This window comes from Notolabrus celidotus, chromosome 5, assembly GCF_009762535.1.
Source record: "Notolabrus celidotus isolate fNotCel1 chromosome 5, fNotCel1.pri, whole genome shotgun sequence".
Taxonomy (NCBI): domain Eukaryota; kingdom Metazoa; phylum Chordata; class Actinopteri; order Labriformes; family Labridae; genus Notolabrus; species Notolabrus celidotus.
Window position 1 is genome coordinate 21,076,117 of NC_048276.1, and position 14,075 is coordinate 21,090,191.

General features: G+C 39.8%; 1 protein-coding gene across 1 annotated transcript in view; it reads left to right on the forward strand.

Annotated features, from left to right (window-relative positions):
- The window catches only part of med13a (mediator complex subunit 13a), a 136,390-nt gene extending 125,321 nt beyond the window's left edge, over nucleotides 1-11,069 (forward strand). Inside the window, 10 exon segments of the mRNA XM_034683752.1 lie at nucleotides 9-240; nucleotides 1,468-1,659; nucleotides 2,432-2,655; nucleotides 4,281-4,423; nucleotides 4,512-4,670; nucleotides 7,276-7,464; nucleotides 7,862-8,004; nucleotides 8,215-8,379; nucleotides 9,317-9,417; nucleotides 9,942-11,069. Coding sequence (XP_034539643.1) covers nucleotides 9-240; nucleotides 1,468-1,659; nucleotides 2,432-2,655; nucleotides 4,281-4,423; nucleotides 4,512-4,670; nucleotides 7,276-7,464; nucleotides 7,862-8,004; nucleotides 8,215-8,379; nucleotides 9,317-9,417; nucleotides 9,942-10,074 — 1,681 coding nt within the window. The 3' untranslated portion in view covers nucleotides 10,075-11,069.
- Nucleotides 11,070-14,075: the final 3,006 nt, after the last annotated feature.

The window sequence follows — 14,075 nt, forward strand, 5'->3', positions numbered from 1 at the left end:
TCTTCCAGCACTTTGGAACGAGAAAAGGTCGGCGTGCCCACAGATGGGGAGTCGCATGCCATCACGTATCCCCCTGCCATTGTTGTTTACATCGTGGACCCGTTCAGCTACGAGGAGGCTGATGGAGGTCCAGGCCCAGTCCCAGCACACTCCAGTGTGTGGACGCTGGGTTTGCTGCGCTGCTACCTTGAGATGCTTCAGTTCTTACCCCCACACATCCGCAACTCTATATCAGTACAGGTCAGTGAAACTCTCGGGGAGATGTATGTACTGATGACCATGTTCAGTTTTAATATCACAAAAGTAACTTGAATGAGAAAGAATGCATCAAATACAGGTCAGTGTGTCAATATGTCATGAAGGGTTAAGAGGTGAATAGATTACACCCAGGGGCATTGTTGCTTACAAATCCAACATCATTACAAGCAGTAAATTAGTGACTTTTCCGTATTGAGTGTGAACAAAAACTCTTCAACAATGTTAGGCATCACATAGGCAAAAAACAATACCAACAGGCTCTAACTCACTAATAATGTCCAATTTATTTTGATACTCATACTGAGATGGTTTGTTTTAAGGTACATTCAGTAGAATTTTTGGAGGTGGTCTGAAGGTGTGTCTCAAGTGATTTCTACTTCGATTTATAAATGAATGAGGGAAAACAAGAAAGCATAATGCAACCAGCATTGCTTCACCAACTTGAAGAATTACCAAGCATTAATAGCAATAAAAGGTTTCACTGTGATACTATTTGTACTAGGACTCTTCTCATTAACCCTGAGTCATCAGATCTGAAACAATATTAAAGTTTCAGGCAGAGCAAATTTGTCACGAAGGATTTGTTCCTGCTTTTGCAGCTGAATAGATTGGTTTTCTTTTTTTGTTAATCCACAGCATTTCCTTTTCTCATCCGTGTAGCTCACCTATAATCATAAGAGCTGTATTATTTATGGCATCAGGCCAGTTACAGATCTGTTTAGCACACGTGCGGAGCTGTCTCTGGTCACTAAACTGCCTCAAGTTTAACTTGTAAGACTTAAGGAATGATTCACTTTACTGTGTGTTGGTTGATTTTATAGCTGCTTTCATTTTAAACATAACTTTCTTAAAGTTGTAAATCTTTTGTTTTTAGCGATAATGTGTGCACAATGATGCAGTAAAGGGATAACACTCAGGGGGGCTTCTCTGCTGTATTTTGAATTATCAGCATTTTAAGAACAGCCCTAATTTGTATAGAGTTAAATCATATAGCATTGCAACTGATCAAGAGCATTTAAGTCAACGCTTTTTAAGTTAGAAATCTTGAGCTTAACCCTGATAATAGTTTGAAAAATCGTCTTGGTGTTTTTGTTTTTTAAGCTCATTTGCCTCTGTTTTTCAAGCAGTTAATATTTTTAATTTATGTCTGTAAAGAGTGTAGTGCTTTTTCCCTCATGCCTAACAACTTCTGTATTTCTGATCCCTCAGATCGTCCCCTGCCAGTACCTCCTTCAGCCAGTGCGGGGTGAAGACCGTCATATCTACGCCCAGCACCTCAAATCTCTAGCCTTCTCTGTCTTCACTCAGTGCAGACGGCCACTCCCCAACTCCACCAACGTCAAGTCGCTAACAGGCTTTGGTCCGGGTTTGGCCATCGACACGGCACTGAAGAGCCCGGAGGTAAGAAGATAATCCAACAGTTGTGTAGTTTCCTTTGACAAACTCCCTCTGTAAAGCTGAAGAAAATGTTCCTAGCAGAGAGTTGTTGTACAGCTTTTTCAGACAAACAGTTTCAGATCAGGGTATTAGCATCAGCATGCTAGCGTTGTTCTCTGATCGATAGCCAAGCAAACAGAGCCTGACACTGTGGCCCGAGCAGCAGCCTCTCAGTTACTTTGAGCTCTCCCGCCAGACACGAGCCTGACCTGGTGTGACCCAGCCTTTTGCCCCGGCTGTGTTCAGTCTGCCGCTGAAAACAAAGAAAGCAAAGAGATAGAGAGTTCTTAGTGTTAACCATCCTTGTAGTTTTTCACTGCTGGAACAAGACCAAGGGAACCTGTAACCTTCTGCTACTCCTGAGTTTTCTTTCCATTATCTGCTTGGCTAGCTCCCTGAAACCTCCATAATGGGATCTTGACTCCAGGTTTAGACAAAGGGGTGCCTGAGATCAGGACCTTATTCAGTTGACTTCTTGCAGCCAGTGCTGCTGTTTCCCTTTATCACATTTGCAAAGCTATGGCTGCCTTGCCAGGATAACCAGGGTATGGATGGGACAATGAGAGTGACAGTCTGGTTTGAAAGACCACAGGAATGTGAACTGAGATAAAATAAGGATTGAAAGAAAGATTTTCTGCAGCACTGACACATCTGGAGCATGTCAACTTTTTGTGAAGAAGAGCTGAACATTCATCCCTGATTCTTTATCCTGACATCTTCCCTTTCCAATCAACAGAGGCCGGAGTGTCTGCGTCTGTATACACCTCCGTTCATTCTTGCACCTGTGAAGGACAAGCAGACGGAGCTCGGGGAGACATTTGGGGAGGCGTCACAGAAATACAACGTGCTGTTTGTGGGTTACTGTCTGTCACATGACCAGCGCTGGCTCCTGGCTACTTGCACTGACCTGTATGGGGAACTGCTGGAGACCAGCATCATCAACGTAGATGTCCCCAACAGGTAGGACCACCACCATCTGCTTCATATTACCCCAGGCAAGCCTTACTGTCTTTATTAGCATCACTAGGAATCAACCCGACTCTACTGCTGAGGTTAATTAGCTCTGTGTACACCAAGAAGGATCAGTGAGTTATGAAATGTGACACTACTAAGAGAATATTTAGGTTTTAACAAATCTGGTCCATAGCATTTGTCTGAAGACTATAGAGACAGTAAAATGCATCAAACTCTTAAAACACTTACAAAATGCCTGTAGCTTGCCAAGATCTAAAGCATCATCATGTCAACATTTTGCAACTCCACTTCTGTCTACCAGAGGGGGAAAGATTTGCTCTTATATCCATCATTGTCAGCATTACTTAGCGTTTTTATTTGTTTATCTTGGAATGATCCCTCTGATAAGCCAGAAGTGCAATACTCTGTTTTTTACAACTATCTGATAGATATTCAAACAAAGATCAAAGCCAGACATAACTTCTCTGTATCCTTTATTTATAGATTCTATGCAAAACTTTAAAATCTGTAATTGGGGGTTCTGGATTTTAGCATGACAGGTGTCTTGGTTTCTGTGTGTTAGGTTTGACCAATCACACATCAGCAGGCTTTGATGTCTGCAGGAAAGATAGTGGATGCAGGGAGGGTCAGTTTTCTCTTCTCCCCCGTTTGACTGCAGACTTAACCACCCTTGCAATTTTACTACTGACAAATCTGCATCATGATGTTCTTACGTCTAAAAACCTACGATCCGTTAAAGGCAAGTCAGCTACACATCTTTTTTATAAGTCGTAATACTGCTGAAGTAAACCAGGGTGAAGCCTAATAACTTATTTACTATGAAACTGAGACTCCCCAGAAATTGATCAACGTGAGCTCCTCGGGCAATTGTAATCAACTCAAAAAAATAATGGTGTTTTTATATAGAGGCATGAATTTCTCTTTGTTTTCCATCCAAACACACCTTGGTTTCTCAAGTTGCTAGTTGGACTGTAAACGATGCAGCGCACTAAAATTAATTCTTGATCAGGGGTCATTTATTGTTGACTGCTGGCTGCAGTGGAATGCCCGGAAAGCTGGCCATCGTTCACAGAGGCATGAATCCCAATCACATGATAGCCAATGCATTTTGAGATTGTGATCCTCTACAGTTAATGAATAACTAAGCGTTGGATCTGACAGCTTTCTTACACTTTCTGCTGTTGTCTCATGTTTCCATACCTGTTTCCACTTTGGTAGTGCACCCCATCCCACCACACAGCAGCATTTAGGCCTTCATCAGTCATTTGTAAGCTGATTGAAGAAAAAAAAAAAAACCTTTGCCAGTATCTCACATTCAGTCACAGCTGCACATCAAGTGTGTGTAACCTTACAAAAGGTGTGCTCCAGCTGTCACCAAAAGGCAAAACGTGTCTGCTTCTTATCAAAACTGTGATTTTACATCACAGCATTAATCCCGTTAGCTGTCAGATGACACTTGTCACTCAAGTACAAATAAGGCCTGAGTGAGAAGGCAAACGAACACATTCCTGAGTATAGGTTCACCGTAGCTGTCTTTTCTAGACTTCTCTTTTTGTTTTTCTCTGAATGCTGTGAAATGTTTAACGTGTGTGTGGTCGCATGTTCCACAGAGCGAGGAGGAAAAAGGGCTCAGTTCGACGACTCGGCCTGCAGAAACTGTGGGATTGGTGCTTGGGTTTGGTGCAGATGACCTCAGTTCCCTGGAGGGTGGTGATTGGCCGACTGGGCAGGATAGGACACGGAGAGTTAAAAGGTAAGAGGAGCTGTTGTGATTAACCGCCTTTTCATGAACAAGAAAATAAAGACATTAATTTCTTTGCCCTTCTCTTTCGATGTTTCAGACTGGAGTATTCTGCTAAGCAGGAGGAACCTCCAGTCCCTCAGTCGTCGTCTGAAAGAAATGTGTCGAATGTGTGGCATCTCTGCCTCAGATACTCCCAGCATCCTCAGTGTGTGTTTAGTTGCCATGGAACCCCAGGGATCTTTTATCATCATGCCAGGTACAGAGCTTGTAAACACACTTCCAACTTTTTTTAACTCACACTTCTCATCTGAGTTTCATTACTCTGCCAGGACCAGCAGTGGGATGTGTTGAGTTTGTGTGTGTGTGTGTGTGTGTGTGTGTGTGCGCGTGTGTGTGTGCATGTGTGTGTGTGTGTGTGCATGATTGATGGCAGCAGCACATCACAATGCGTGTCCCCTCCTTGTCCAGATCAGATTGATGGCAGGGAAAGATCATGTACCTTTCGCTCATAAAGCACTACCTCTCAGATGGCCATTGATCTCGGTGCCGTGTGATGGAGAGGCAGATCAATGGGTTTATTTTGGGAAACGAGTGGGGGGATTGTCGGTGCATCATAGCAGGATTGTGTTGAGCGATGCTGGGCCGAGGACATCTCCTTCCCTGATACGCTCTCAAAGCTGAAAGAGATTAGCACGGCTGTGTTCGCCTCAGATGACTGTGACTGGAGGGGTTTTACATCGCTGTAAGATGGAATTTAAAATGAAGAGGCTCATTGGCACTAAATGTAACAGCTGTTCTTACATCTGAATTTAATTTCTCTTGATTGTGAAGAATCCTACCACTGTGGGTTAAACAGATGTAATCAATAGCAATCAATACTGTATGATATTGTAAAGGTAAGACATGTTAAAGATAAGGCTGTCATTTTGTTCAATTTAAATCTGAGGAATGCTTTCCTTATTTTAACGGAGCACTTTACCTTCATGTGGGATCACTTAAGAACAGCAGTTTACATAATCATCATTAGTTACATAAATTTGAGCTCCGGTTTTTCAGCTTTAGAAGTAAAATGATGGAATATTTAAAAGAACAGGGCAAGACATTTTTGCATAAATAACCCATAATAAATGTTTAAAAAAATCACACATAAGAAAGGTGTTTAGCTGATGTATGTTTTTCACATATCTTTAGTTTCCACAGTCTCATGAAGAGGGAGTATATGCTTCATTATTCAAAACGCTAACATTATTTTTTATCAGTTGGGTACAATTGGTGTGCTCAACTTAAGACATTTTTTTTTCTAAGTGCCATCCTGCAGCCTAAATAAGGGTTTCTTTAAAGTAACAGATGTGAAGTGGATGTTTTTTGGTATTTTGGTTTGTTTTATAGATGTTGAATTTAAAAAACCAAGATGTACATTTTTAAAAGTTAAAAGGTAAAACAAAAAGTTTTTTTTATAACAATATCTTTATTGACTTTTCCATGGACATTGTGCATTACACAGACATAAATATTACATTATCATTTTGTACAATACAAAAGTCTTAATTTTATTTTCTCCCAAACAAACAAAACACCCCATCCCACCCACATTCATCTCTCTCTCAAAGTCTGTTAAACACACAATACAGAATCTCTATTACATTTAAAGGTACCTTGCATAAAGTAAAATATACATCCACATATACAAAAATAGAAGTAACACCGGTTCTCAGTGTCTTCATCTTTTTTTCTGGGATCTACCACAAGTCCATTTAATTATCTCAGTCTTAGTTTTCAGCCTGTAAAAGCCCTTCTATATCTCCACTTTTAATATAATCATTAAATTGTTTCCAGATTCCCTCATAAAGTGTTAATTTGTTATTCAAGGTTTATGTTATTCTCTCCATTGACATACATTGTGCCATATTTCTAATCCATGCACCGATTGTAGGTGATAAAATGACTATCTAAATGTATTCACACATACACTAAAGTTGTGAAAACTTACCCAAATTTCTGCAGTGAGCATGTGTGAACAAAACTGCTCCAATTTCCACCCCTACTTGACCCATACTGTTTCCTCTCAGCCCCCTTGTAAAATACTACATGAAGTCTGGAGCTGATGTGAGAACGAGCAGGAAATGTCTCTGCAAGTGAATAGACAGGTGTGATGATGATTAAGTCATGTTTAGGAGAGTGACACATAACTGGATGAATGAAACATGTGCTGAAGGTGGAAAGATGTCTGCAACATCCATCTGTTAAAATGCAGCGTTGATATAACTGTAAAATCTGTCATCACAGCGTAGCTCTCTGTTGCTGTGCCTCTCGAGACTTATCTCCCCTGCCCAACACCCCCCTCAACTAACAGGAAAAACTGCACACGGTGGGAGACATGTGTGACCAAGTAACCTTTAAAAATGTCAGGGGCAGAGCTCCTCAAGATTTCTGGAGAATGACAGGAGTCTGTGTGAAAGAGGCTGATGCTCTGTCCAGCATGCTGTTTGTGTATTAATTTAAACCTCTTATTTTTTTGCTGGGAAATTGCTGAGGGTTTCTCTCTGAAACAGAGTAAATAGTTGAAGGTATCTTAAGTTAGATCTCAATTCATAGTGCACTACAGTCAATGATTTGATTGGCTGTATTACACAGTTTCCTGTTTGATGTGTGAATGCTGTAGAGTTAAATGTGTGATTTGCTCTTAAAGTCATGTGACGTCCTTGACTCTAACATGAAGAGTCTTTTCAGTGAGGGACCAGAGTTTCCTCACTAGATAAAAATATTGTCTCAAGGATTTCCGTTTTCTTTTTTTCTTCTCAGCGGCTCTGTTTATTGACTCTCTCTCTCTCCCTCCCTTTCTTCTCTGTGCTTCCCATCAGACTCGGTGTCGACAGGCTCCGTGTTTGGCCGCAGCACCACCCTGAACATGCAGACGTCCCAGCTGAGCACCCCACAAGACACCTCCTGCACCCACATCCTGGTCTTCCCCACCTCTGCTTTCGTCCAGGTGGCCAGCTCCAATTACACCAACATCGACCCCAACATCGACATCCTCAACGCCACCACGGGTCAGCAGTGCTCCTCCATCTATCACGCAGTCATTATCTGCCTGTGTTTTTAATTCAGTGCGGCTCAGCCTGTTTGCTGGACGTTAATGTGGTCACAGATGTTAAAGAGAAACACAGCAATTACTGTGTTTTTCCCTTTAATCTCTCCTGTTTTGTTTCCAAATCCTTCCAGTCTATTAAGAGGCTGTTTGTATGTCTGTGTGCATCCAAATACTCTCAAACGTTTGCAGCCCTCTCTCTTTTCTGCAAACACAGTTGTTGCCACAGCTATGAAGCTTCGTCACTCATGTCCTGTTCTCAGTGAAAAGCTAAATTAGCCACACAGTGTCATTGTAGGGGAACTCCAGTTCCTCTTAAAGACACAGGGAGATAAGAATATCTTGTTACTTTTCCTCAGATGGGTCTGATGCTATCGGGATCTTTGATCTGCTGGACCAGGAGAACGAGCTAGTGGACCCCGACATCATCAACATCTCGCCTAACACGTCCCCTGTACACTCCCCTGGCTCTCATTACCACCATGGAGGTGATGGCAGTAAGGTGAGACTAAATGTGTTTGCCCACATGTGATAGGGTGTGCATCATAAACTGTTAGGTTCCATTATGGACATACATGGTGACATAACTGTGTTTGTGCTAAATTGGCCACAGTAAAACAGCATCAGGTGGTCTCATTGTGCATTCTGTGAAAAGAAAAACATACAGTCATAAGCATGAAAAAGCTAATGGTGTGTTTCAACCTCATTGCAGGGCCAGAGTACAGACCGTATGGAGTCTCATGAAGAGGTCCCTAACCTCCTGCAGCAGCCCCTCGCCCTCGGCTACTTTGTCTCCACAGCTAAAGCCGGCCCGCTACCTGACTGGTTCTGGTCCGCCTGTCCGCAGGCTCAGAACCAGTGCCCACTCTTCCTCAAGGTAACACACCCTGACCGTTTTCACAAATGTATCTGATTGGCTAGTTTTTAAGTACTGCTTCTTTAAGAAGTGTGCGGTACAAATTGATCACGTTTGAATAAGAAACCTGAACTGTGATGGTAAGTCATAGTACAAAAGCAAACTGAAGGGATATTTATTCCTTTTCCTTAAAGAGATATTTCAACTGTTTGGGGAAATGTTTTTAGAGATGCTGACACAGGAGGATAGATACAACTGTCATGTCTGCCCATTATTATGTAGCCATAAACAGCATCTCACTAGCTTAGCATGAAGCCTGAATATATACAGTAGAAACAGCTAGCCTGGCCAACCAGCAACTCTCAGAGCTCACCACCTAACATCATTAGTTAAAATGTAAAAAATACCCATATGTGTTTGAATAAAGGTTACATGATGGAGCTCTCTTGCCAGGGCATAGAAACTTGATTCAACGTCCCATCATGCATCGCACCAAATCTGCAGCAGAGAACTCACACCTGACATTTTGACAGTGGGACAGCACTAAGCACATGCACACTTAAAGCGGATTTAGAGGTTGTGCACCAAAGTCTTGCTGGTTTTCTGGAAACTACGCTGCAGAATTAAACTCCAGGAAGCCAAGAGATAGTCTAGCTCACAGCTTCTAATGAAAACAAATCATTTTAAAAAAGAGTTCATATGCAATCCATTTAAAGAAAAACCTGTTATACTGCTCTACTGTAGTAGTTGTTTTGTGGTGGTTAAACTTTGTTTTAGTGTCTGTAACAAAAATAAAAACTTAAATATCCCTTGCTTTTGTGTTCTGGCTCCAGACTCGCTGCTCCTGTTATTGCCCCGTTGAAAGTGCTGTAATTATCCAAACGAGATGCAATACAAGGTTAATAACTTAATAATAATGCCATTTACACCCTCCTCTTTCTCTTTGCCCCTCTCTTAGGCCTCTTTGCACCTCCATGTGTCTTCAGTGCAATCAGATGAACTACTGCACAGCAAACACTCCCACCCCCTCGACTCCAATCAGACCTCAGATGTACTCAGGTAAACAGCACCAGAATACACAAGCTGCCATACATCAAGTGCACACAAACTACACCCACCTGGATGTGTTTCTGGTGGGACTTATTATTTTACACGGATATATTTTTATATACAAAGAGTAAGTTAGCACAGTCCCTATCTTATATGATATAATTCCTTCAAACAAATTTTATAGGACTCCCTTACCATAATACATTTACTCTTTGTCTAACTTCTGTCCATCTTTATTTGACCTATACTGATAATACACCCCATTTTATGAACTTACTTTTCTTTGTTTTTACTCTGGTGATATGCTCTATTTTAATGTGTTCTGTAAAGTATTTTGTGGCTCTGTTTTGAAAAATTATATGACAGTTTCTACAAAGATAATAGCCAAACATATATTTGAAATAGTTTGAAGCTGAAGAATATTATGTTTGTAGTGATTCATTTATTTCTATTTTAGTTGAGGATTGATTATAAGAAAATGAGCCCATACATTTTTGGAGGAATAAATGCATTTCTTCTGTGTCCCCGCACAGATTCGTGCTGGAGCAGTACAACGCCCTCTCCTGGCTAACGTGTGACCCAGCAACACAGGACCGCCGATCGTGTCTCCCCATTCACTTTGTGGTGCTCAACCAGATGTACAACTTCATCATGAACATGTTGTAACCAACGTTCACAGGGAAAGGAGGGGGGAGTGGTGCCCAGGAAACATTTCAGTGAAAGCAAATCAACAGCTCCAAAGGCGGTTTCATCGAGACTGAAGAAAACTGCAAGAACCAGACCAGATCACAGAGCTGGATTCTGCACCAAGACGAAATGAAATGGCTGTTGGAAGCTGAGGCGGTGCTGTTTCCCCACGGCCGTTTACTGGAGACGACAGTCCTGTCCCTGTGATTCAAAGACATGCACATAGAGACAAGGGAATAAAGAAGATGGGAAATAAATGAACGTGAGAGAATGACAGGTTGGCTGTCATGATATGTAGCATGGCAGCACAGTCACTGGCCAGTCTGTATTGGAGAAAAAGAGTCTATCTGTAATGTTATTGGAAGAAAAGGGACATATTTGATCAAGAATGGATCTTTGGTTTTAAGACCTGAAATTCCTTTTTAGTCATTTGGATGAAATAGAATCCAGAAGAAATGCCTGCATCTATCTTATTTATTGTAAGTTTTTAAATGTATAATTTGTCTTATTTCTTAACCTCTTTTATATATAAAAAATGGAGAAGGTTTATATCACCTTCCTGCTTTAAAGCAATTGGTCTAAGATATATGTAATCGTCTTAATTAAAAAAACAACCAGGAAAAAAAACACATAAAAATGAAATAAGGTCCCAGTAGGTTGCTTTTAGAGTATTATTTTTTGTAATGGAGACAGAATATTTGTATTGTCACATTGTACAGAAGAATTAGAGTGGAAAATTATGTTTCATGCCTTTGAGCATGAAGGACTTACAGCAAAGCTGTAGCTACAGAGGACTTGTACAGCAATGAACTTCACTGTGTTCAAATAAAGAGGTACATTGTTGTATATAGTATTTTATACCACACATTTAGACACAAAACCAAACGGCAATATATATAAATAATTATATATGAATGCCATGCCAGCAGTTGGTGGTGTGGCTTCTGTTTTAGGAATAAAGTGCGTCAACTTATTTCCCTGTGCTTGTGTTTTCTTGCTTTTTGGGAGGGGATTGGGATGTGCAATAGGACACCATTAGTGGATCACTGTAGGCTTCTTTTGAAGGAAGCTTGCCTCAGTTTATTTATACAGGAGGGGAAAAAACGAGCCAGTATGAGGCAACAGTTGTCTTAATGGCAGATGCAGTGTCCTTTCAGCACATCCTGTAGATTTCAACACCTCTCCTCAATCTGATTGGCTGAGGGTTTGATCTCTTCTCTGATTGGCTATGGATACAATAAGCCCAAACCCATTTTACTTCATAAAGTAAATGTGTGGTGTAAATGGACTTTAACCTGCCATGGGTGGCTGCCTATAGGATATACAGTGTTTGTGTTAATAACCTCTGTCTGGATCTTTCATGTTCAGAGGCAAACTGTAAGACCATTGCTCTTTACTTTGGATATTTGCCACAATTTGTTGGCTTGAAAATTTCACCATAAAATGAACTTGGTCTTCTCTTGAGTGTAGATAAATACATTAAATATTTAATAAAACCTTGAAAAATGTATTTAAAGTCCAGTGCCCATGTTTTCTTTTTAGAAAAGCATGGTTGTTTGCAGCCTCTGCTGTATTGTAATTCTGCAGGCTTGTTACCAAACTCAATTCACAAGTGGGGAAAACATTACAATAACCCTGCATAGCAATTTGAGTCAGATATCTTACTTGTAAATTGCTGAATTGCCCTTGGGTCTTATAGTAGTAGTAGCAGCAGCCGCTGGTTATTCATTCTTTTAGATTTTTCTTTGCTATCCCATGCTGTAAGCAGCTTCTGGTTACACAGAAATGTTGCCCTGTTTGCCTTCATTGCTCAACAACTACTCTCAATGCACTCTTGAAACAATTTAAATTGACAACATATCAATGAGTGGGTGGATTTAATCCTTAAAATATGTTCTAAAGCCATAAACTATGGAAATCACTTGATACTTGGGATATTTTGTCTGGCCTCTCATAACTTAAATCTAGCATGCCAGAGCTGCAAGGATATATTAACAGATGGGTTGATCAAAGTAAATATAATCCCCACATGAATTTTATAATTACTGTTTCAGTGATTTTTCTAAAGGGAAATGAAAACATTGTTTTGGTTCAACCCTTTGAACATTAGAATTCTCAGATTTTTAGACTGCAAATGAAAAGTAAGAAATTGCAATTTACCAAGCCTTTTGAGATTTGATGAACTACAAATAGTAATCAGGAAAAATGGAAGATCACAGATCATCATACCTACCATACTACATCAAATTGTACATTTTATCATAGGTACACTAATTTGAGAATATAGCATATAAACTGGTGTATAAAAATGTTTTCTTTTTGTGTTATACAAATATATAAGTTGTACAATTCTGTTTAAAAAAATAGCTTAACCCTCCTGTTCTCTGGAACAGCAATAATGTTTTTTTGTCTCAAGGTGCAGGACACAGCGTCACAAGAAAAGCTTTGTTCCTGGTGCTATTACTGAGTTGAACAATTTAAGACTTGAGCCCAGATTGTCTTATTTATTCATGTGATTCTATCGTTTTTACTGGTTGACTGTTCTCTGATATGCGTTTTAAATAGAACCTTTAGCACTTTTATCATTTTATCATGTCTATTCGTTTTACCATTTTTAGTGTTAGATTAGTTTTAAGATATTTTTGTATGTTTTTCACATTAATTAGTTTGTTCTGTCTGACATCTATCTTGTAATTTTGTATTGACCTAACATCTCAATGGCTGCAAAACAAGTTTACCTACGGGTACAAATAAAGTAACTAGGGATGCACCGATCCGATCCTGGTATCGGATATCAGCTAGATCGGACTCAAAAAGCTAGATCGGATATCGGTGACAAGGGGCCGATATATAGTGCCGATCCATATGGCAGATCTTAGTTCTATGCTTTTCTGTGTTTACAACCGCCATGTATGTCTCCTACGTCATCAGCGTCTTTATAAAATGTGCTGCTAATTAATATTGTCACAATATCAGACGTGGAGAAGGGAAACAGGAAGAGAAAAGCTGGGCAGAGTAATAATGTATTCAATGATTTTAATCCTAGCCACAGGTACTATGTACTTCTGTGGGAAACACTACGCTGACATATTTTTAATTTTCTCATTTGAAGCAGTTTTTTTATACAGAATATTTAATTCCTCTTATCCACCGCTGAGGTTTACAGTTGAATTGTAATATCTCTTGGTTATGAAGATTAACTCACCAAACTGCTGGTACACATTTATAATCTCTTGAATAAGGATACTGTCAGTTTAAAAATGTTTATTTTATTTTGGTTTACAAAGTCAGAAAAGCCTGAAGTTGCCAAAACATGATTCTATCCTCACATTAAGGAATAGAGATTGTTAAATCAATACCAGGATCGGATCGGCTAGTATTGGTATCTGCTGATACCAAAGCCCAGGTATCGATATCGGTACCAGGACCTAAAAAGTAGGATCTGTGCATCCCTAAAAGTAACCTGAACCTAATGTTCCTGGGTCACTTTGAACCGGGGCATATTTAATTATCCAAAAGTGTCAGAACACCCAAAAAATCCCAGTCAGATTTTTTTTTTAAATCAGCTCCATTACTAACCATTTAAATCAAGATTTGTTCCATTTAATCCTCACAGATCATGGTTTAATGAGGATAACTCACTCATTTTTCATTAAAATTAATGTTAAAACTTTTTTTTATGTGCATTGGAAAGCCCTAAATATAAATACAATAGTTTTTTTATGACATAGATTTTGGTTCATTTTATTTTCCATTTTGATTATTTTTATTTTTATGAAGTGATGTTGATAAATTAACACGACTCCTCTTCTGTCACATGCTGCCCAGATTTTTATGCTGCATTTAGCTGGCTTAAAAGGCATATATTGCCTTAAAATAGACTTTTAAAAGTGTCAATTTGACCCGCAACAGAACAATCTTGCATGTTGAGTAAGACGTTCATCATGCTCACACAATGTGTCAAATACAGACCAGCCCTC